General features: G+C 48.0%; 1 protein-coding gene across 1 annotated transcript; it reads left to right on the forward strand.

Annotated features, from left to right (window-relative positions):
• The first annotated feature begins 5,598 nt into the window (after positions 1-5,598).
• On the forward strand, positions 5,599-21,938 carry PRPH2 (peripherin 2). Its single transcript, XM_058554364.1, has 3 exons — positions 5,599-6,450; positions 17,856-18,102; positions 21,025-21,938. Exons 1-3 carry the CDS (start codon positions 5,870-5,872, stop codon positions 21,235-21,237), a joined length of 1,041 nt encoding a protein of 346 aa, XP_058410347.1. The 5' UTR covers positions 5,599-5,869; the 3' UTR covers positions 21,238-21,938.
• The last annotated feature ends 1,324 nt before the right edge of the window (positions 21,939-23,262 follow it).

A 23,262-nucleotide genomic window follows, 5' to 3' on the forward strand; every position in this document is an offset into this window, starting at 1 on the left:
TCACATACTCTACTTCCCAGCAGTTCTCTGCTTAGGGTTATACCCCAGAGAAACTTCTGCTTAGCAGGACACATGCACAAAATGTTGAGAGTAGCTCTGTTCATAAAAGCAACACTAGAAATTATTTTTAAAAACCCACTAGAGAGCCAGCCCTGATGGCCTAGTGGTTCAAGTTCGGTGCTCTCACCGCTTTGGCAGCCTGGGTTTGGTTCCCGGTCGCGGAACCACACCACCTGTCTGTCAGTTGCCGTGCTGTGGTGGTGGCTCACATAGAAGAACTAGAAGGACTTACAACTGGGATATACAACTATGTACTGGGGCTTTCGGGAGACAAAAAAAAAGAGGAAGATTGGCAACAGATGTTGGCTCAGGGCGACTCTTTCCCAGCAAAAGACAAAAAAAAAAACTACTAGAAATCACCCATATATCTACTGACGAGAGACTGGATCACGTGTGGTATGATCTCTATATGAAAATGAACCGTAGCTATATGCAGCAACATGTATGAATCTTAAAATATAATACTGAGGGAAAAAAAGATCCTGAAGACTATACATAGTATGACACAATTTCCTAAATCTCAAAAACAAGCAAAAATATGTATGTAGGGAAACACGACATGATTTTTAGATCAAAGGTATTCAGAATAATGGCTACATCTTGAGTGGGAGGGAAGGTGTATTAGTCAGCTCGTACTGCTGTAACAAGATACCACAGACTGTGCGCTTAACAACAGAAACTTATCTTCTCACAATTGTAGAGGCTAGAAGCCCAAGATCAAGGTGCGGCCGACTTGGTTTCTGGTGAGAGCTCTCCTCCTGACTGGCAGGCTCTCTTCCTGCTCTGGCCTCACAGGCCTTTCCTCAGTGCCTGTGTTCGGAGAAAGACCTCTGGTCTCCCTTCCTTTCTTTCTTTCTTTTTTTTTTTTTTGTGAGGAAGATCAGCCCTGAGCTAACATCTATGCTAATCCTCCTGCTTTTGCTGAGGAAGACCGGCTCTGAGCTAACATCTATTGCCAATCTTCCTCCTTTTGTTCCCCCAAAGCCCCAGTAGATAGTTGCATGTCATAGTTGCACATCCTTCCAGCCGCTGTATGTGGGACGTGGCCTCAGCATGGCCGGAGAAGCGGGGCATCGGTGCGCGCCCGGGGTTCTGAACCCGGGCCGCCAGCAGCAGGGCGCGCACACTTAACCGCTAAGCCACGGGGCCGGCCCTCTCTTCCTTTCTTATAAGGAAACCAGTCCTATTGGATTAGAGCCCCACCCTTATGACTCCTTTTAACCTTAACTACCTCCTTATAGGCCCTATCACCAACTCCAGTCATATCGGGAGTTAGAGCTTCCACAGTTCAGTCTCCAGCAGGGGGGAATGTGATGGGAAGAATCCCATATGTAGATGCAAATTATTTGTGATACTCAAGTTGGGTGATGAATGAGTAATTTATTATTGTGATTTATAACATATATGTTACATATATTTTTGTTTCAAAAATTATATTTAAAGATAAAAATTAATGAACTATACCTGTATATGTTAATGTCAATGAAATCCAAATTAAAAATTCAATGCTGATAGATCAAGCTGTACATTTATGATACGTGGGCTTTTCTATATGTATAAAAGTTTTAAAAGCAACATTTGGGTGAAAAAAGCCAGAGCAAAAAAGAATACTTTTCATATGGCTATGTCGAGTTCAAAATCATGCAAAACTAAACAATATATTGTTTAAGCATACACGCATAGGTGGTAACACTAAAGGAAATCAAGAAAAGGATAAATACCAAACCGAGGTCACCTCTGTGAATAGAGAAGGAGCGGGCCCCAGGTCGCTTCACGGGTACTGGTGATATTCTATTTCCTAGGCTGGGAGAGGGAATATAGATGTTCATTTGACCATTATTCTTTACTCTCTTTATGTATGATATATTTAACAGGAAAAAGGAAAGAAAAGAAGGAAGGAAGGAAAGAAGGAAGGAAGGAAGGAGGAAGAAAGGAGTAGAGGGCAAAGGGAAGTCAAGATGACAATCAAGGAAGAGAGGTTAAGGAAACAAAAGTCAGTGAATTATTTAACTAGCCAGCCTGTGCCTCATTTTCCCTTGGGTGGGAGGTCCAGAGAGATGATCTCTTGGGTTCTCCCACTTTTTTTTTTTAAATTGTATAATTTCATTATTTTTATTCCATTATTATAATAGCATTAAAGGAATTTCTAAAGAAGAAAAACAAACCACCCCTAATTCCATTAACCTATTCTATTATGTTTATAATAGATTTAGAGCATCTAGACTCACATCCATTGGTCCAGTGGAGGAGGGCGCCAGCTTTCCCCCATCCTCCACTAGATTCATTACTCCTTCCTCTGCAGTCCACTTTTCTCTGCTTGTTCCTCGCCATATCCTGCTTTGCTTCATACTTGAAAGGTTTGTTCGGACATTTCTGATGTGTCTGTTCTTTCTCTTTTACCTTTCTAGGTAACAATATCCTCAGGGATTGTATGTAGCCTGAGAGGTGAAATCCCCCTTTTCCAAATACTAAACCCATTCTATTTCTGGCCACCAGGGGGCATCCACAGACTTGCCACAGGCTCGACTCTGCCCCTCCTCACGGTATACACTTCTGGGTCATTGCAGGAGAAAGAGGTCCTTGGCTAATCGCGTTATCCCTGTAGAGCTATTTTTAAATTTTTGTTTCTGGTTCCACATCAAATCTTTCTTCCTCTCCTTCCCTCTGATTTTCTCTTGTCCGCATGCGTGCTCCTAAAGAGGTTCTCTGAGACAGTTTCACAGTCATCCATGTCCCTTTTCTCTCAGGACAGTCGTCTTCAGATTTTGCATGTATGAGGTATAAATCTGGTCATGCTTCTGGTTGTCTGAACATCCTCTCTTGGGGAAAAAAAAGTCTCCAGAAAGAGCAGCACGTTCTTTTCAATGTCTCTGATAAAGAGTTGAAATCCTTTGAAGGTCCAAAGCTATTTAGAAGCCAAGTCTTGGCTGTTAGAAGAGTGATCACCTTGGGTAATATTGTTTTTGACCCAAAATGTGGTGTGACAATAAAATAACAAGACTTATTTTCCCATATGGCTTAAAACTTGACCTGGGAGATCAGTCCCAGACTGGAGTCCAAACTTGGGTTGAGCAATGGAATAAATGTATTGTTCTAAGGTGACTATGCCGGAGGGAAAAGATTCATATTTCAGTGCTTTGTTCTCACACCTCCTCTATCTGTGGAGAAATATTCCTTTGATTTTACCTAGTGATTTGGAGATCTTAAAGAGGACTGTATGGGTGGTGAATCTAGTGGAACCAATGCATGTAAGGAAAGAAAGGAGATTTCAGGCTGGAGATTCGATCCACTTCCTGCCTTGAGCTCATGGGTCTCTTATTCTAATCATGAAGACTTCTTTGGTATTAGGTGGACATGAGTTTGAGGACAAGATTGTTTTGTTCTTAAAACTCCTTGTGCTTATGCACAAGCTGTTCTGAAGAGTGGAATTGCTGGGGCATTGGGAATGTGCATTTTAAATTTTAATATAGAGAGAGAAATTATTCTCCTAAAAAGCTGTAAAAATTCAGTCTAAAGAAAATAACCAACCAAATTGAAAAGTGGGCAAAAGTGCTGAACAGACACCTCACCAAAGAAGACATACAGATGGCAAATAAGCAGATGACAAGGTGCTCCACACCACGTTATTAGGGAAATGCAAATTAAAAGAACAGTGAGATACCGCTACACACCTATTAGAATGGCTAAAATCCAGAACACTGACACCACCAGTGCTGCTGAGGGTGTGGGGCAACAGGAACTCTCATTCATTGCTGGTGGGAATGCAAAATGGTACAGATAATTTGGCAGTGTCTTACAAAGCTAAACATAGTCTTACCATATGATCCTGCAGTTGTGCTCCTAGGTATTTACCCAACTGAGTTGAAAACTTATGTCCACAAAAAAACCTGCATATGTGTGTTTATAGCAGCCTTATTTATAATTGCCAAACATCGGAAGCAACCAAGATGCCCTTTAATAGGTGAATGGATATACAAACAGTGGTACATTCATATAATGGAGTATTTATTATTCAGTGAGAAATAGAAACGAGCTATCAAGCCACAAAAAGATATGGAGGACCATTCAGTGCATATTGCTAAGGGAAAGAAACCAGTCTGAAAAGGCTACATACTGTATGATTCCAACTATATGACATTCTGCAAAAGACAAAACTATAGAGACAGTGGTTGCCCGGGGTTGGGCAGAGAGAGGAGGAGGAACGAACACGTGGAACACAGGGATTATTGGAGCAGTGAAACTATTGTGTATGATACTGCGTGATATGATAATGGTGGACACGTGACTTTATGGCTTTGACAAAACCCATAGAACTGTACAACACAAAGAGTTAACCCAAATGTAAACTATGGGCTTTAATTAATAATAATAGTAATGTATCAATATTTGTTCATCAATTGCAACAAATGTACCACACCAGTGCAAGATAGTAATTATAGGGAAAACTGGCTGGGGAAGAGAGTATATGGGAACTCTGTACTTTCTGTTCAACTTTTTTGTAAACCTAAAACTGCTTTAAGAAATAAAGTTTAGGGCCAGCCCCGTGGCTTAGCAGTTGAGTGCGCGTGCTCCGCTGCTGGCAGCCCGGGTTCAGGTCCTGGGCGCGCACCAACGCGCTGCTTCTCAGGCCATGCTGAGGTCGCGTCCCACATACAGCAACTGGAAGGATGTGCAACTATGACATACAACTATCTACTGGGGCTTTGGGGGAAAAAAAAAAAGGAGGAGGATTGGCAATGGATGTTAGCTCAGAGCCGCTCTACCTCAGCAAAAAGAGGAGGATTAGCACGGATGTTAGCTCAGGGCTGATCTCCTCACCAAAAAAAAAAAAAACCACAAAAACAAAAACAAAAAAAAGAAATAAAGTTTATTAATGAAAAAAATAATAATAAATTTACTGACTCATCAAGAGTATACATCTCCATTTCTACTATCTTTGTTTACGCTGTTTGGTGACAGAATTTTGACAGGTTCAGTCTGATGGATCAAGTTTGGTCTTTTATTATTGTTTGAATTTGCATTTCCCTGCATTCTACTCAGATTGAACACCTTTTCCAGATTGTTGGACTTCCCAAGTTCCTTTATTATAAATCGCCTGTTCCTATCTTTTGCCTGTTTTTCCAGTTGGTCATTGACCTTTTGATTATGGAATAGTGGGAGTTTAAAAGTTTATTGCGTTAATACTTTTTTTATGTGTTGCAAATGTTTTCTCACAATCTGTCATTTCTTTTTCAACTTGGATAATGATGTCTTTTGTCCACAGGAAACTTTAAATTTTGAAGGAGTTCGGCCTGGAAGCGTGCTTCTGGGAAGACCCGTGATTTGAGCCAGGGCTCCAGGTACAGCCCAGCCCTCTGGCCAGCGTTGCTTCTTCTGCTCCTGATTCTCCACGCCCAACCCAGAGCTCTCTGCTCCAATGTCTCCCTGGAGGCTCCTTGGGCGTGTTTGGAAACTGGCTGGCTTTATCTAATGGGATGAACCCAGCTAAAGAGATTAACAAGATGTCTTGTGGATCCCACTTTTAATCTGCAGCGTTCAGGCTGTCCCTTCTTGGCTGGGAAGGGAGCTGCAGAAACGACACTGAGGACTGGCCCCTACATGAGCTGCGACTCCGAGGCCCCTGCTACCACTACTGAGATAACGGGGGTCCCAGGCTAGGAGGCTCAACATGGGCAGCCCCCAGAGCAGCTCCCTGCAGTTTGGGCCATCTGCACCCTTCCCAAGGCCCTGAGTCTTCAGCCCCTGGGTTCACTGAGGTCAGAAGTGGGAGCTGTGCTGTGGGAGGCTGCCCGGACGGCACCCTGCAAGCATGGCGCTGCTGAAAGTCAAATTTGACCAGAAGAAGCGGGTCAAACTGGCCCAAGGGCTCTGGCTGATGAACTGGCTCTCCGTGTTGGCCGGCATCGTCATCTTCAGCCTGGGGCTGTTCCTGAAGATTGAACTCCGGAAGAGGAGCGAAGTGATGGATAATTCAGAGAGCCATTTTGTGCCCAACTCCTTGATAGGGGTGGGGGTGCTGTCCTGCGTCTTCAACTCTCTGGCTGGCAAGATCTGCTATGACGCCCTGGACCCTGCCAAGTATGCCAAGTGGAAGCCCTGGCTGAAGTCATACCTGGCCATCTGTGTTCTCTTCAGCATTGTCCTCTTCCTGGTGGCCCTCTGCTGCTTCCTAATGCGGGGCTCCCTGGAGAGCACCCTGGCCCATGGGCTCAAGAATGGCATGAAGTACTACCGGGACACAGACACCCCCGGCAGGTGTTTCATGAAGAAGACCATCGACATGCTGCAGATAGAGTTCAAATGTTGTGGCAACAATGGCTTTCGGGACTGGTTTGAGATTCAGTGGATCAGCAACCGCTACCTGGACTTTTCCTCCAAAGAAGTCAAAGAGTGAGTGGCCCCTAGTCCCAGAGTCAGAGCTATATGGGGAAACGAAGGCCCAGAGCCTTTTCCTCCCCATTGGGTGCTCTGTGTGCACAACTTATCACCGTGTACGTGAGGCTGTACCCGATTGGAACATATGGAATTGCTAATAGTCTTACATTTTTGACCTAGAAAGATGGCAACTTCATATGGTTCAACCTAATGTTTGGCTAAGGAGGGAGGAAGGTGTTAAGTTATATAAGCTGTTTGGATAGGAGTCCCCAGGGAGGAAGACTCAGCCAGGAGTGTGTCTGCTCCACACAGTAGGGATGGGCATTCATAGATCACATACGCTGAGACGTTATTTGGCTATTTGTCTCATTCATTCAAAGTAGATGGAGTCAATCCCAGAAGTTTAAATTTCCTGGTTCCCTTGTTTTCCAACCTTTCCACCCTGAGCATCCACTCTCAAAGTGTTTGTCCTCGGGTATGGTGGGAGGAGCAGAGATGGGGCAGTCAGGAGGTCTAGGCTGTAATTATGGCTCTGTTGTTACTTAGCTTGTGACCTTGGGTAAGTCACTCGCCACCCTAGGCCCTCGTTTGCCCATCTTTTAAATGAAGGCACTAGAATACACAATCTTGGAGGTCACCTTTCAGCTCTGTCTAAAGCCTGGCATACAGCAGGTGCTCATTAAATGCCTGCTGGTGTTTACTTCTTAAATCGTGATAGTGCAACATGATAAATGTTTCTAAAGTATTCTTGGCATGTGTGAGAAGAAAATCCTGAGGGAGGATGTGGGGAGGTGTTGGTGAGAAAGAGAATCTCATCCTTTGTGCTAGAATAACAGCACGTGTGCTGACTCCAGCACGCCAGTCTGCCCAACAGACCCACCATCATGGGTCTTGAGTCATTTTCCAGGGAAAGGCAGCCTGCCCTGAGCTAGCAGCTCTCCTTCACCCCTTCTTTCTGTCCAACTCTACCCATTCCCTGGCTGAGGCACGGGGCTCAGTTGTCCATGGGGTTGGTTTCCTCTGAGTAAGGCTGGCGAGGCCAAGGGGACTTGCATGCAGACCGTTGGGCACACTGGCAGCAGGGCACGGTTGAAGCCCAGACAACACCAGTGAACCCCAGATGGCTAGCTTAGCTGCATCGCAGATGGAAGGGAAGTCAGACTGAAGGTCACTGCTTGGGATTTTATTTTCTCTGTGGGTGGGGATTAGTGCTACAAATCCCTCATCAAGGAGAGGCTCCTAAACCGCTCTGCCCTTCCTAGGTGACAGGTCTGCAGGGACAGCACAAGGTGGCATGATTTATATAAGTTGCCCCAGGAGGGTGTGGAGCCAGAGGGACAAGCAGAATTCCTGGGGATGAGGGCGGGGAACAAGCTGATGGTAGAACCAGCCTTTGTGAGCAGATGAAAAGGGGCTTTTCATTTTTCCCTCTGTCATTTTTCTTGACTGTCTTCTGCACAGAGTCAGTCCTTGGAGAGATGTAAAGTCTCTCTGTAATCCCCAAATCCCCTTTTATCCCAGAGTGGAGAGATTCTCCAGGTTGTTCCACTCCCAATGGTCATTGTATCCAAATTTTCAGGCAAACATTAAGCTTGATCAAAACTACCTCAATGCCCCAACCAGCTAGTTGGTGCGAAACTATCCTAACTCCATTGACTTGGAAAAAAGTTTTCTTTGTTGCACAAAAATTATGGTGACAACATTAAGAGAAACAAAAACAAGAAAAGAAATTTAAGCCAGATTCTCACTCACAATTGATCAATGTTTGATTTTTCCACGTTCAGTCTAGTCTTGTTAACATTTACATAATAACATAATGTAACTGGTCTTAATACAATTGAGTGCCCCATTTTGTAATCTGATAGTATAACATTTGCATAATGTTCAAAACGATTGATGTACACCCAAAATTTATATAATGTTATAAACCAATGTTACCACAATAAAAAAAAACACGATTGTTTTAGCTTTATTGAGATATAATTAACAAAGAACATTGTGTAAGTTTAAGGTGTACAATATGGTGATTTCATACACTCATATATTGCAGAATAATTACCCCCATAGCATTACCTAACACCTACATCACATCATATAATTATGATTTCTTTTTGTGATGAGAACATTTAAGGTCTACCGCTTAGCAACTTTCAAGAATATGATACATATAGTCACCATGCCGTACATTAGATCTCCAGAATTTATTCATTTTATAACTGGAAGTTTGTACCCTTTGACCAACATCTCCCCTTTTCTTCCACCCCTAATCCCCTGGCAACTACCATTCTAGTCTGTTTCCATGCATTTGGCTTTTTTAGATTCCACATATAAGTGAGAACAGACAGTATTTGTCTGAAAGGATCATGTTTAATGGTTGCGTAATATTCTGCTGGACGAATGGACACACTTAGGCAGGGATTTAGGTTGTTCTTAGTTACTTATATTATAAATAACACTGGAGGGGACAGCTTTGAGGCTTTTGCTTCTCTCTGTCTCTGTCTGTTTCTGTCTCACTTCCTTTAGGCTACATTTCCAGATACATTGTATCTGTTGGCTTTAACTTTTCATAAAGCCGGTCTCAAGACACGACTGTAGAACTGGAATGCCTTTCTCCTTTCCAAAACCTCCAGTAATGTCACGCTCCTGTGCTCCTGAGGGTACAGACTGGTAGGGTCACCTTTGCAGAGAGAGGACCACATCATCATTTCCCACAAACTTTTGAATTAATGATCAGTGGACAACACCTGTGAGTGAAGTGAGGCTTCTGGGGCTGTGTCCAGAAAACTGGATTCGCCTGAGGGCCAGCGCTACACTGCCCTTATCTGCTGGTGGAAAGAATGAGCAACGAAATCAATGAGAGAATGTGGAGTAGCACTTTCTCCCTCACCACGAGGGAGACTAAAATTTTTTTCTGTTCACATCTTGACTGCTTCACTTAGGAGGATTATTAGGTTTCCCTGACAAAACTGGCTCCCCAAAATCCTCCCCTGAAAAATCAAAAGTGTACATATATATGTACGTATATATATATATATATATATTTTTTTTTTTTTTGAGATGTCAAGCACTGAGAAGTGATAAGCATTTACCTTCTGGCTTTTCTCAGCGGCACCCTCAGGGCTAGGAGTCTGAGGCAATAGAGGCACAGAGAAGCAGGGGTGGGTGCCAACAGGAGGGCAGGGCGAGGGAGCAGCATTATCCTTCACCAAGATCTTTTTAAAAGGAATTCTCCTTTTCCCCTTTTTCTTTTCCCCACCAAATTCGGATGAGCCAGCAAAAAGACTGGGGTTAGCCTCCCTCCTTGACCCTGAGGACTCTGGGAGGCGATTCCAGAAGCAGTGAGCTGGTCAGAAGGGGGGTTACCTGGAGAAAATGCACGAGGATCCTCCACTGACACCGGTACTGGGCGTGGGCAGCGTCTGGTGCCCATGATTTCTGGTCATGTCTGCAGGCTCTGCCCCTGGAGCATCTCTTTCCATTCTGTACGAGGTACCCCTCACCAGACTGGGCTAGAGAAAGCTGAGGGACTCACCCTCCAGGATTTCCAGTACAGCTCCTGAGAGGGCTATCCCAAGTATCCCTCCCTGGATCCCCTAGGAAACGGAGCATAGAGCTCATGGCCTCAGCAAGCATGGAGGGGTGGCTGGTTTCTGGAGATTTCTCAGGGGAATCTTTAAGATCAAGGGCTGTGTCCTGAAGGCTCCTGATCTAAACAATGAGATGAGGTGGGAATAATTCAAGATTTTTACAAGCTTTTTGGCCCCCTGTCCCAGGCAAGTAGCCTAGGGGCCATACGCCATCCCCTTCACTATGTTGCCAGGTTGTTTGGGATGGAAAAAGGCCCTCATTTATTCTGCACAAAACCCCTCCTGGGAGGTGGGGTTGTATTTTTTGAGGTGTTGTCAATGTCTATTGTATAGATGAGAGATCTGAGCCTCAGAGAGGTTAAGGGACATTCCTAAGATCTCACAGCAAGAAGGGGGGTAGATTTTTTAAAAATCAGCTTTATTGAGCTATAACTCACATACCATACAATTCACCTATCTGATGTGGACAATTCAGTGGTTTTTGGTCTATTCACAGAGTTGTGTAACCAATACCGCCGTCAGTTTTAGACCATTTTCTTCACTTCACAGAGAAATCTTGTACCTTTTAGCTCTCACTCCCTGGCCTCCCGTAACCCTGCCCTAAGGAACCACTAATCCGCTCTGTCTCTGTGGGCTTCCCTCTCGTGGACCTCTCATGTGAATGGAATCACATAATATTTGTCCTTTTGTGACTGGCTTCTTTCATGCAGCATAATGGCTTAGAAGTTCTTCCACATTGCCATGTGTGTCAGAACTTCATTCCTTCTGACGGACGAATACTATCCCATCGTGTGGAGTGCCAGGTTTTAATTCTGCTCCTGCCACTCTACTGCGCTGCTTCCCAGCAATGTTCAAGTGCATCTGGTACAGACTTGGTGCTAAACGAATGCCTGTTCCCTGCCATCCCAAACCTGGAATTCTCCAGACCCCTTTGGGCACAGAGTGGGGAGGTGCTTCATCGTCCTCTCTCTTCCCGTCTTTCTCTGTCTTCTTGTTCTTCACCTCCTCCTCCAGAGGGACAGTGGAAGGTGTGGGCAGAGACACCATGCAGCTTGAAAAACATCTCTGGATTGTGATTGGACTCCAGTCCTTCTGTGCCAGGGTCTCAGATAATCACGAGGTGGCCCCCCAGGAACCAGAACCACCACGCAGGCTCCTTGGGGCCTGTGGCAAATGGGGCGGTCCCTGTGCTCTAACCTCGTGCATCTGTGTTTACCTGCTCACTCCCTCCCCAGCCTGGTGGTCCTGCAAGGATTGGGGGTGGAGGGAGACACACTCTGTAATAATTGGGGGAGGCCCTCAGAGGGAGGAGCCGGGTCCAGGAATGCTGCCTCCCTCAGCGACTCTTCAGAGCAAGGCATCAAAAGATAGATTTGAAGTTCTCAACCAGTGTTTCTCTCATTTTATTGCATTTTCAACTTTTATTATGGAAAATTTCCAGTATTCACAAAAGTAGAGAGATTATAATGCATTCCCAGGTCCCCATCTCCTAGCCTCAACAAATATAAACATTTCTCCTTTGTTGTTTCGTCTGTACTACACTCCTGGACACACACATTTTTCCTGAGTATCTTAAAGCAAATCCCGGGCATCATTTCCTCTCACCTGTAAATACTTTAGGAGGCGTTTCTAACTATACGGAAGGCTTGTTTGTTTTTTTTGCCTTTTTGTTTTGGTTTAACATAAGCACAATATTAATCATGCCCAACAAAACTAACAATAATATCATCTAATACACAGTCAGCATTCAATTCTCTGATTGTCTCATAATGTTTTACGGTTGGTTTGTTCAAGTCAGGATCCAAACCAAGTCCATGCTTTGCATATGGTTGGTTGGTCTCCTAAGTCTCTTTTACTCTATGAGAGTCACCTTTTTCATGCCATGTGTGTCTTGGAGGAAGGGGGCCATTTATTCTGCAGACTTCCCCACATTCTGGAGTTGGGCAGATGCATCCAAGTGGTGTCATCTTCCTTGTTCTCCTGTCCCTGTATTTCCCATAAACCAGTAGTCACGGCTGAGGTGTGGCTGGATTCAGGTTCAGTTTTGGCAAGAACACTTTCCTGGGGGCCACTGTGTGCAGCTTACTGCATCGCACCAGGAGGGACATGAGATCTTCAGCCAGTTTATAACAATTCCTTTAAAATCTCCTCCTGTTTTCAGGATGAGCAGAGCTTCAGTGTCCTGGAGTGAGAGGCAGAACATGAAGGAGCTCGGAGATCTTGGCACTAGGAACTGTCAGCCAGGAAGGCCTGGCCTGGAGTCCTCAGTCTGAGGGAGGAGCTGGTACCAAGTTCTCTCACTTTACTGTCCTTCCCAGGGAACCCACGGGCTACAGGCACCTGCTTGCTCTTCCTGAACAATTTATAGATGTCTCAAGAAGGCTAAACTTTGGCTGGGAGCTCCCTGAGGGCAGGGCTGTGTCTCCTCCCCTCAGACTGGGGCTCCCCGAGGGCAAGGCTGTGTCTCCCCTCAGACTGGGGCTCCCCGAGGGCGGGGCTGTGTCTCTCCTCAGACTGGGGCTCCCCGAGGCCGGGGCTGTGTCTGCCCTCAGACTGGGGCTCCCCGAGGACGGGGCTGTGTCTCCCCTCAGACTGGGGCTCCCCGAGGGCGGGGCTGTGTCTCCCCTCAGACTGGGGCTCCCCGAGGGCGGGGCTGTGTCTCCCCTCAGACTGGGGCTCCCCGAGGCCGGGGCTGTGTCTCCCCTCAGACTGGGGCTCCCCGAGGACGGGGCTGTGTCTCCCCCCCGACTGGGGCTCCCCGAGGGCAGGGCTGTGTCTCCCCTCAGACCGGGGCTCCCTGAGGGCAGGGCTGTGTCTCCCCTCAGACTGGGGCTCCCTGAGGACGGGGCTGTGTCTCCCCCTTCTTGTCCTCCCTCACCACCTGCAGTACTTTATATGCACTGACTACTCAAAAAAGAAATCTTTAAACAATACTAATATCGCACTTGCTGTATACCAGGTGCTCTATGTGTATTATCCCATTTCATCTCCACCACAGCTCTGTCAGGTACTCATATTGTCATTCCTCAGATGAGAAAACTGATGCTAACAGAGGTCAGGCGAGTTGCCGGGGTTCCACAGGTGTCATGCAGCCAGCATTCCCGTTGGGGATGACCCATCATCAGTTGTACTCCTGCCTCCCTCCACTCCCCTCCTCTTCTCATTTCCATATGACTTTCCTTATTGATTTATTCATTCACCTACTAAATTATGTTAGTTTTCCCAGGAAAAGCCTGACATGATGATTTTCCCGTCATGTGTGGCTTGGCTACAGGAGAGTGGGCTAGAACGCAGGCCTTATCATAATCAAGACCCTTACAAGCCTTGGTGAGCCCTGAGCAGAGCGAGATTTGTAGGATGGGAAATACTCTGATATAAATAGCCAGCTCACCGCCTAAGGAGCTCTCCTCTGCTGGGCTTTGTCTTAAGAGGGTGAGTGGGGCCTTAATCTGTGGTTGGAACCAGGGCAAGCACTGGGTAAACAAGATGATGCTTCTGGGGGTGGGGGAGGGAGGGCTGGTTCCAGACATGTGGGACCCCAAGAGGTCCCAGGCTGGGGCCCAGGGAAGCCCCAACTTTCACCAAGTCAGGCCTGCCTCTCCCAGGCTGACCTGGGCCCTGTCCTGATGGAGTTCCTAGTCTGAGAGGGGGAGACACAGCCCTGCCTTAGGGAGCCCCAGTCTGAGGGGGGACACAGCCCTGCTTCAAGGAGCCCCAGTCTGAGGGCAGACCCAGCCCTGGCTCAGGGAGCCCCAGTCTGAGGGGAGACACACCCCTGCCCTCAGGGAGCCCCAGTCTGAGGGGAGACACAGCCCTGCCTCGGGGAGCCCCAGTGCTTGAGGGGAGACACAGCCCTGCCCTGTGGAGACCAGCAGGGTGGCTTCTCCACTGGGGGTCAGCAAGGTGATGTGGGAGGACGGCGGCTGTCCAGCCTGCAGACTGAGGGCAGCTCAGAGCGTTTGCTGGGCTCAGCCCACACAACTGAGGCCTGGCCCTCGCTTCAGATACACATGGAGTGTGTATGAGGCAGGTCTGCAGGCTTTACCGCAGCTTAGGGACACCTGGAGTGTGCATAAGGAGAGAAGATGGTGGACAGGAAAGGGCTGCTGGGACAGGGAACAGGAGAGAGAACTCACAGTTTCCTAGGAAGTTTAACTAGAAAGGCCAACAGGCAGGAAGAACCTGAGAGACTCTGAGGAAACTCTGAGGGGAAGAGTGGGCAACTGCTGTGGGCTGGTCCTTGACTTCCTGTGTGGCTTTGGGTGAGGCCCTGCCCTGCTCTGGGCCCCACTTCCTCTTCTGCAGAACAATCACGTGATTTGCAAGGTCCCTCCAAGATGGCCCTGAGTGGGGAGTAGCCAGCATTCTCTGTGGGCCTGGTCAAGTGCATTCCTTCCATTGCCTCATTTGGACCTCCCCAGAGCCCCGGACGGGGATGTGGTTATCCCCACCTCACACAGGTCCAGAGGGTGAAGTTCCATGGCTCACAAATGCAGATTTGGGGCTCAACGCGTGGCTCTCTCCTCTACCCACCCCTCTCCACAGTGACACTGGGAATGGCCCAGGTGGGATATGGTGCTGGCGGGAGCAGGCTCGAGGGACAGCCTGCAGGCCAGGAAGAGGGATGAACAGCATTCGAGTGTGGAGACCCCCAGCCTCGAAGAGGTGGGCTGGGGTTGGTCTTGGGATGGGAGACCAGTATATGCTCAATTGGGCTGGGGCTGCTGGCCCCTGAAGAGGGAGCGGGAGCCTCACGCTGAAGGCCCCTCTGCTTCAGTCCTCCCACCCAGGACTCCCCCAGCCGGCACTGACCCAGGGCCCCACGGCCGGTGCCAAGCTAGGGGCTGGGGAGGCGGGGGAGAGCTGAGCAAGACGTGATTTCTGCTCCCACTGCGCTCATGGTGCTGTCGGTTGGGCTCAAGCAAGAACCTCGATGGTGGGCTGTGTCCCTCGGCTGACAAACGACTAACAGCCCTGCCGCGCTCACAGCTTCGCCACAGCTGGTAGAGCCTGGGCCACCCACTTGCAAGTGACTATTTCCCAGCAGTGTCGTGTGGTCTGTTTCATTGTCACAGACACTCCAGAGGGCACACAGAGCGCAGGTGCGGCCTCTTGCTCTGCTGCCTCGCCTAGCCTCAGTTAGGAGCCCACGTGTACTGAGCACTTATCAGGTACCAGCCACCCTGCTAAGCCTTCTTACCTGTATCCCTTCACGTGATCCTGTCAAACCCATTTACAGTGGAGGAAGCTGAGGCCAGACAGGGTAAGGAACTTGTCCAGAGGGATGAACAGGAGTGAACTCAGGCGGTCTTGCTCTTTTCACTGTACCCGGCCGCCTGTGCACCCAGGGTCACCTGTTCTCTGGGCAGCGGGTCCTGTCCATGAAGCAGAAGTCAGGGGCTGCAGGGTGTGTGGAAATACAGTCACCATAACCCAGGCAAGGATTGTTCTGGAACCAAGGAGGCCACCATGTGCAGAGCCTTCCTAAAGGCTTAATCGCACTGGGCAAATCAACAGCCAGTTCACTGAGAAGGAACCACAAATGGCTTGTAAACATCGAAAGATCCTCAACTTCACTCATAATGAGAAAAATGGAAATTAAAACAACCCTGAGATGCTATTTTTCATCTATCAGGTTGGCAAAGATCAAAAATCAGAGCCGTGTGCGTGGGACTGTCGGGGGCAGGCTCTCTTGTGCATGGCTGGTGTGGGCCTGATTGTACAGCCCCTGAGGGGGGAAATATGGCAGGGGTCTGGTGCAATCGCAGATGGACCTGCCCTTTGATGCAGGGATGCCTCTTCTAGAAATTTACCCTCTAGATATAGTCACAATACACAAAATGACCCATGTCCACATTCGTATTAACAGGAGAAACTTTTGGGAAAAAGTTTTGGGAAAAACCCAAAAGTCCATCAGTAGTGAACTGGATAGTACCCCAGGGACCATCTGCACAACGGAAGTACCATGCAGCTCATTAGAACCCTGGAGAACATTGTCCACTGACACACATAAAAAGGTCTCTAAGATAAGAGAAAAAAGAAAGGTTTAGGGGCCGGGCCCGCGGCTTAGCGGTTAAGTGCGCGCGCTCCGCTGCCAGCGGCCTGGGTTCGGATCCCGGGTGCGAACTGATGCACTGCTTCTCCGGCCATGCTGAGGCCGCGTCCCACATACAGCAACTAGAAGGATGTGCAGCTATGACATACAACTATCTACTGGGGCTTTGGGGGGGAAAATAAATTAATAAATAAATAAAAATTAAAAAAAAAAAAAGAAAGGTTTAAGACACTGTGTATATAATATTACCATTTGGTAAAGAGAAAAAACAGCAGGAAGAATAAGAACATCTGCAGAATCTGTGTTTGCTTGTCCCTACATGAAGCCTCTCTGGAAGGACAGACAGACTGGCCACAGTGGGGGGACCTGGAGGCCAAGGGACAAGAATGAGCAGGAGATATTTTATATTAAAGAGATTTTATTTAGGGGGTTGGCCTGGTGGCATAGTGGTTAAGTTCACGTGCTCCGCTTTCCTGGCCTAGGGATTTGCGGGTTCGGATCCCAGGCGTGGACTTACACACCACTTATCAAGCCGTGCTGTGGCGGTGTCCCACATATAAAGTGGAGGAAGACTGGCACAGATGTTAGCTTAAGGCCACTCTTCCTCAAGCAAAAAGAGGAAGATTGGCAACAGATGTTACCCTAGGGTTACTCTTCCTCACCAAAAAAAAAAAACAAAAACGAGAGAGATTTTATTTAGAAGCCAAACAAGGACATCTTTTTCTAAAGTATAGCTAGCACTTCAATGAACATTGTTAAAAACAATTTCTATTTTAAGCACTTCCATGCTTTCTATTCTTGTGCTGTAAAAGCCTGCTGCTATTATGTGATGCATTGTTCACGTGCAACTTAAAAAAAATCTTTCTTACTCAAGAGTGTGCACAAGGTCAAGTGTGCAAATCTTAAGTGTGTAGCTTGATGAATTCCGACACATAAAGACACCTGGGTAACCACGCTCAGGTCAGGTAGAACATACCCAGCCTGGCTGACAGGGAGGGGGAGACTTTTCACTGTAAAGATGTCTGCCCCTTTTGAATTCTGAACCCAAGTGAACGTATGGTGTGCTCTAACCAAATACACACATAAATACAGAAATGCAGAAGTCGCGCAGGCCGCACCCTTCACATGAGTAGGGAGTTCCCTCCTGGCTGGGGGCAGAGTTCACAGTGAACAGCGAGCAAGCCGAGGGCAAGGACTGTGCCTGCCTTGAGTCTCATCCCCTGCTGCTGCACAGGCCCTGGGCCAGAGCAGGCCTTCTGGAAACAACTGTTGACCAGAACTGATCTGCCAGAAGGACCCTTGGTCCCCAATGACCTGTAAGGGGGAGATGAGGTTGGAGGGGGGATGGGGGCTAAAGTCTGATGGTCACGAATGCTAGGCAGAGCCTCGGCTCATGGTCACGGACTGCCCTGCCGCTCCTCCTGGTTCAGCCCGCCATAGTTCCAAGAAATCGCTGCATGCCAGGACCAGGCAGCACACCGAGTGGTTGGATAAATCTCTATATTCTCTGTGTGCTTGCTTCTTGGTTTACCATCTGCCTCAACCCTCTAGAACATAAGCTCTGGGAAGGCAGGGGCCTCGGCTCTCTGGGGTCACTGCTCTGTCTTCAGCACCTAGAACAGATGGCACATAATAGGTGCAGAGCAAATATTATTGAATGAGTGAGTGAGTGAATGAAAGAATGAATATTCTAGCTTTACAGAGGTGGGGGATGGAAGGAACTGGCGCATGGTGACAAGTCTGAGAAGCCGGGCTCGAGCTGTCTGTTTCTCCTCCAGTCGCATCAAGAGCAACGTGGATGGGCGGTACCTGGTGGATGGCGTCCCCTTCAGCTGCTGCAACCCCAGCTCGCCGCGGCCCTGCATCCAGTACCAGCTCACCAACAACTCGGCACACTACAGCTACGACCACCAGACAGAGGAGCTCAACCTGTGGGTGCACGGCTGCAGGGCCGCCCTGCTGGGCTACTACAGCAGCCTGATGAACTCCGTGGGTGCTTTCACGCTCCTCGTCTGGCTCTTTGAGGTAGGCCCAGGCCAGCGAGGGGCAGGGGAAGAGGGAGCCGCCTGCCCCATTTGGATTTAATGGGGCGTTGCCTCTCTCCTGGGAACCAGCCCTCCACCAGGCTGAGAGTCAGGCAGTCCTAGGGGTGGGGGGCAGGCTCTCTCTTGTGCATGGCTGGTGGGGGTGTGAACCCCAGCACTCCACTTTTTTTGTTTGTTTCTGTCCTACCACTTAAAAAATAATTTATTGAGGTGAAATTCACAGAACATAAAATTAACCATTTTAAAGTAAACAATTCAGTGGCATTTAGTACATTCACAATATTGTACAACCACCATCTCTATCTAGTCCCAAAAGACTTCCATCATCCCCAAAGAAAACCTCATACCCATTAAGCAGTCACTCTCTATTCCCCCTTCCCCCCAGCCCCTGGCAACCTCCAATCTGAGTCCTATCTTTGTGGATTTATCTATCCTGGACATTTCATATAAAGGAAATCATATAACATGTGACCTTTTGTGTCTGCTTCTTTCACTTTGCACGTTTTAGAGGTTTGTCCTGTGCCTCCACTTTTTGAGTCCGAGGTCTTGGGAAATCATTTAACCTCCCTGTTATATGGGGCTGACAGCACTTAGCTTTGGGACTCTTGGAAGGCAATGGGATAATAGGTACATTGAGGTGTTCAGTGAATGGGCGCTATTTGGATTTGTGCTTCTCTAGAGGTGTCGATGCCATTTATCTGTTATTCTAATTATTTGTGGGTTCATCTCACCTCATCTGTAAGGCTTAATTCCTCTCTGTAGCTACAGGGCTTGGAATGTAGCAAGTCTTCATTCATTCATTTATTGAAGAGACAGCATTTCTTAAACACCTACAAAGTGCTGGGCGCTGTCCTGGGTGCTGAACAAGAGCACATGTTAGCGATTGTAAACGAAGGTGGCACAGAGGGAGGCTCAGCGGCTCCTGCTTTAAGCTGGCAGCAGAATATCCAGATTCCAAAATCCAAACGTACAAAACCAGAAACATTAGGTGGGGAAACTGTCCATCAGAGAAGATTCACTGAAAGGTTCCTTTAAGTAAATCCATAGAATTTCCATAGCTCCCTTAGGGCTATGGAAATTCACACGTAGTTGTGCCTCGGTGAGACACACCATGTCTAACATCATATCCTGCTTGAGGGACTGTACTGCCTGCGGGTGGGGGAGGGAAGGTGGGCTTCCTTTAATGTCAAGGCAAACACAAGCATATTACGACGATTTATCGGTCGTTGACTCCTTGAAGCAGGGTCTTGGGAACGAGCAGACAGAATGAGGAGAAAAGCTTGCTGCTAGAAGGTTAGAAGGTCACGTCCCCTGAAAACCCATGAAAAGAAGACTGAAAGGGTAACAGAAGCCTGGGAAAATGGGGTTCCAGTGGCTGCCTCTCAGTTTACCCACCTTTCCAGGAATCGAGTGACCGCACAAGATGAGAAGCAGCTCACTGAGAACAGGGAGTTTGACTGTCCCTGACTTTTACTTGAGGCCTTTAGCGGACAGAGCTCTGTGATGGGCACGAGGGTGGCTCAGCAAGTGATAGGATTCTGCCCTAAGCCTTGCCCTCCTGGCCTTCACAATCCATTTGGGAGATGGCATCTAACTCATGAACCAAAGGGAGGACCATTACCATGTACAAAACTCACAGTGCAGCAGCGGGCCTTCTTCAGGAAAGCGGGAGGGGATCAGAGCGGGTGCACACACACCAGGAGGACTTCCTGGAGGAGGTGAGTTTTTCCACCGTAAAAGTATTTTATTAAACTTTCAGTCAACAATCACAAATAACAAAAACCTAAAACTATTAATTACAATTATCATCTACTATGTAATTATAAAATTCTCACAGAGCATTCATTCAACAGACGTTTACTGAGGCCCTACCACACTGGGGGCTGTTCTAGGGGCTGGGATACTAACAAACAAGATGGATGAGGGCCACCCCTGCCCTCAGGGGTGGACGTTCTCTATTAGCAGGACTAGTCCTCTCAGAGTTTGGTATACCATAAAAGGAGAAATATAAGAGAGCAAACCAGGAATTTGTGTAGAAACAAGTGGCTAACACAATACATTATTAGAAAAGTGAAAACAATACTTACCACGCTAATAACCAACGACAGCTGACACTTCTGTTCCTCCTTACTGTGTGCCAGGTACCACGCTCCACACGTACTGAAGTGTCACAGCACGCACATGAGGCAGGCAACACTTCATCTGAAGATCTGCAAACCAGATGGGTAAACTGAGGTTTCCTAGTCACATGGCTGGCTACGTGCCAGGGCTGGGGTTTGAACCCAGGCATTTTGCCACCAGAGTCTGCCAACTGTGCCACTGCTAGTGAGCAGATCCAAACAAACACCCACTCGTCCCCACACTAATCAAAATAACGGGGGTAGAGGGAAATCACCGATCATTGTTTGCAGAGAAGGAGGTGACTTAAATTCTGTCCAGCATAGTTACTGAACATCGATGTATGTGCAACGTGCTAAGCGGGGGCTGGGGGGGGAAGACACAGGGAAAAGGAGCCCAGGACAAATGCCTGGGGGACCGTTAAGACCAGAGAGGAAGGGGAGGGAGAATGAGCAGCAGGGACACTCACTGAGGGCTCGCTGAGTTAACGGGTGAAGGTGGAGAAGAACTCATTCTAGGCAGAGAAAAGCCTGGGGTTTGGGCGGGGTGCAAAGAAGCCCAAGGTGGCCTGACTGGGAGGAGAAGGGGGCCGGAGAGGAGGCTGGTATCTTGAGCACCCAGGCCAGCTGGGGTGGGCAGGCCCTCACCAACCCAGACTCAACAGAGCCACCTCATTTGAAGGGCACCCAGGGCCAACAGGCTGGTGGCTCCCACGGTTTCCCGATAGCCCCATCCCCCAGCTACTTCTCTCAGCGCTCCTCTAAGTCTCCTCTCCCCCCACCAGGTGACCATCACGGTTGGGCTGCGCTACCTGCACACGGCGCTGGAAGGCTTGTCCAACCCCGAAGACCCTGAGTGCGAGAGTGAGGGCTGGCTTCTGGAAAAGAGCGTGCCGGAGACCTGGAAGGCCTTTCTGGAGAGCTTGAAAAAGCTGGGCAAGAGTAACCAGGTGGAAGCCGAGGGCGCAGACGCAGGCCAGGCCCCAGAGGCCGGCTGACGGCCCCAGAGCCCCTCCCCTCCTGGACACTGAGTAGTGGACTCCAAGAAATGTGGATGCCCCCCCGTCCAACCTGAATCTCCCAAGGAGGGCGGCCATCTTACAGAGACTCTTCTTGATGGTGGGATTTAAAGTTCTGAGTCCCTAAAAGCATTCGGCAAACATTTGTTGAACGACCGACTCAAAATGTGAGTGAATGAGCGCTGGATCAGGCCCACCGCCCTAGGACATGCCCTCATGGTGGATTCAAGGGGCCCTCAGCGGATAACTCGTCACAGCACACGAATTCAGTTCCACCCTGAGGCTACTGGCCACACCTGAGGGCTACTCCCCTTTGACGAATTTGCCATTATGAGCTCCAAGTTGCTTCATTCTATATCCAAAGTGTCACTTGGTGCATAAGCACAGGAGTGTGAAAAAGGTACCAGCTGTGTTGTCACTTTTTTCAAATGCCAAGATCGAAAGGTCAGCCCTTTTATTTGTTTAACTGCAAATAACTGGGGACAGTTATACTTTTCTGAGAGTAATGGGCTTTCAAAGCACTGAGGGCTTAAACGAGGAATTCTTCAATCATGGGGCAAGAGAACTTAAAGACAGGGAATTATTTTCCCCCAACAAAAACACAGTGAATGGCCTGCTTTTGTGTCACATTCACATGCTCTCAGTCACTTTAGCCAGGAGTGAGCCGTGGGCTGAGGAAGTCAGGTTGTTGGCTTGTTCCAGCAACATCACAACCTTAAAGGGCCAGGCGAGCTCCTTTGGCTTGTCTGTGGAAGCACTGGATTAGACGGCTGCCCTTCTGTGCAAGAGGAGCAACAATCAGACAAGAATCTACCCTTTGGAGACCAGGCATCCCTTCTTGGTGGGCCCAGGGACACCCACACAGGTGGCTGTGACAGGCCCCGTGGACAGCAGCAATCGTCTACAGCAACGAGGAAGGCAAGGAGTCCTCTGGGAGCTTCTTCCTGTTTCTTTCCCCAGGTACCTATCCTGCAAAGCAATATTTCCAGAATGCGTCTGCATTAAAGAAGATTCTTTGAGAGAGCCCATCTTCTCGAGCTAGCAACTGAAGGAAGACCTTTTAGAGGAAGGTGAGAATGATTTCACTGCTGTCCTAAGAGTTTTCAGCGTGGAGAAAATAAGACTTCTGGTGCTGCCTGGGGTATGTTCTGGGGCTCTAATTCTCCCAGACTTAAGACCAGATCAAAGATGTCTGGACACTCTGCCAGACTTTGGTCCCAGGTTTAATCTAATTAGACTTCTGACTCTCCTTGAGATCAAGGAATGATCCACATTGAAAATGCTGAGGGAGGGCCGGCCCCGTGGCTTAGCGGTTAAGCGCGCGCTCTGCTACTGGCGGCCCGGGTTCGGATCCCGGGCGCGCACTGACGCACCGCTTCTCCAGCCATGCTGAGGTCGCGTCCCACATACAGCACTAGAAGGATGTGCAACTATGACATACAACTATCTACTGGGGCTTTGGGGCAAAAAAATAAATAAATAAATAAAAGAAAAAAAAAAAAGAAAACGCTGAGGGAGTCAGCCCCCTCTGACGAGGTTCCCGGCGCTCTCCCCTCAGGAGTGCTGAGAACCGTCATGAACATGCTGCTCTGGCCCACATGTGTTTGCTGTTGACAGCTGTACAATAGACATTAAAAATTACATGGTATGAAAATCGCTTTTGTTAAATGCCTGTCTCAGCCTATTCAACACTATGTATCACAGGATCCCCAACTCTAGCTAATATTTGTTAAACAAAACGAAACCGGACACTAACAGGAAGCATTGTTAATGATCAGAGTGGCCGTTTCGCCAGCATGGGTGTCACCTCTCTCCCTCTTGCTATCTCTCATCTGCAAGAAGTGACTACTAGGTTATCCAAACAATCTCAACATTTGCTTGAGTTTGGACCAGAGCTGAATATATTTAATATTTTAATATGTGGAATCTTAATTTAGTGATTTAAGCAAAAAATTCCAAACCATTTTTTTTCTGCTCTGATCAAAATATATTTCCGCAAACAGG

The sequence above is a fragment of the Diceros bicornis genome, chromosome 14 (genome assembly GCF_020826845.1).
Source record: "Diceros bicornis minor isolate mBicDic1 chromosome 14, mDicBic1.mat.cur, whole genome shotgun sequence".
Classification (NCBI taxonomy): Eukaryota; Metazoa; Chordata; class Mammalia; order Perissodactyla; family Rhinocerotidae; genus Diceros; species Diceros bicornis.

What these genes read in the sequence shown, in the direction of transcription:
- PRPH2 (XM_058554364.1), top strand. Translation starts at nt 5,870, where the DNA reads ATGGCGCTGCTGAAAGTCAAATTTGACCAGAAGAAGCGGGTCAAACTG. An exon ending in TCCTCCAAAGAAGTCAAAGA is followed by an intron (nt 6,451 to 17,855) that starts GTGAGTGGCCCC and finishes TTTCTCCTCCAG; the next exon opens with TCGCATCAAGAGCAACGTGG. An exon ending in TCCTCGTCTGGCTCTTTGAG is followed by an intron (nt 18,103 to 21,024) that starts GTAGGCCCAGGC and finishes TCCCCCCACCAG; the next exon opens with GTGACCATCACGGTTGGGCT.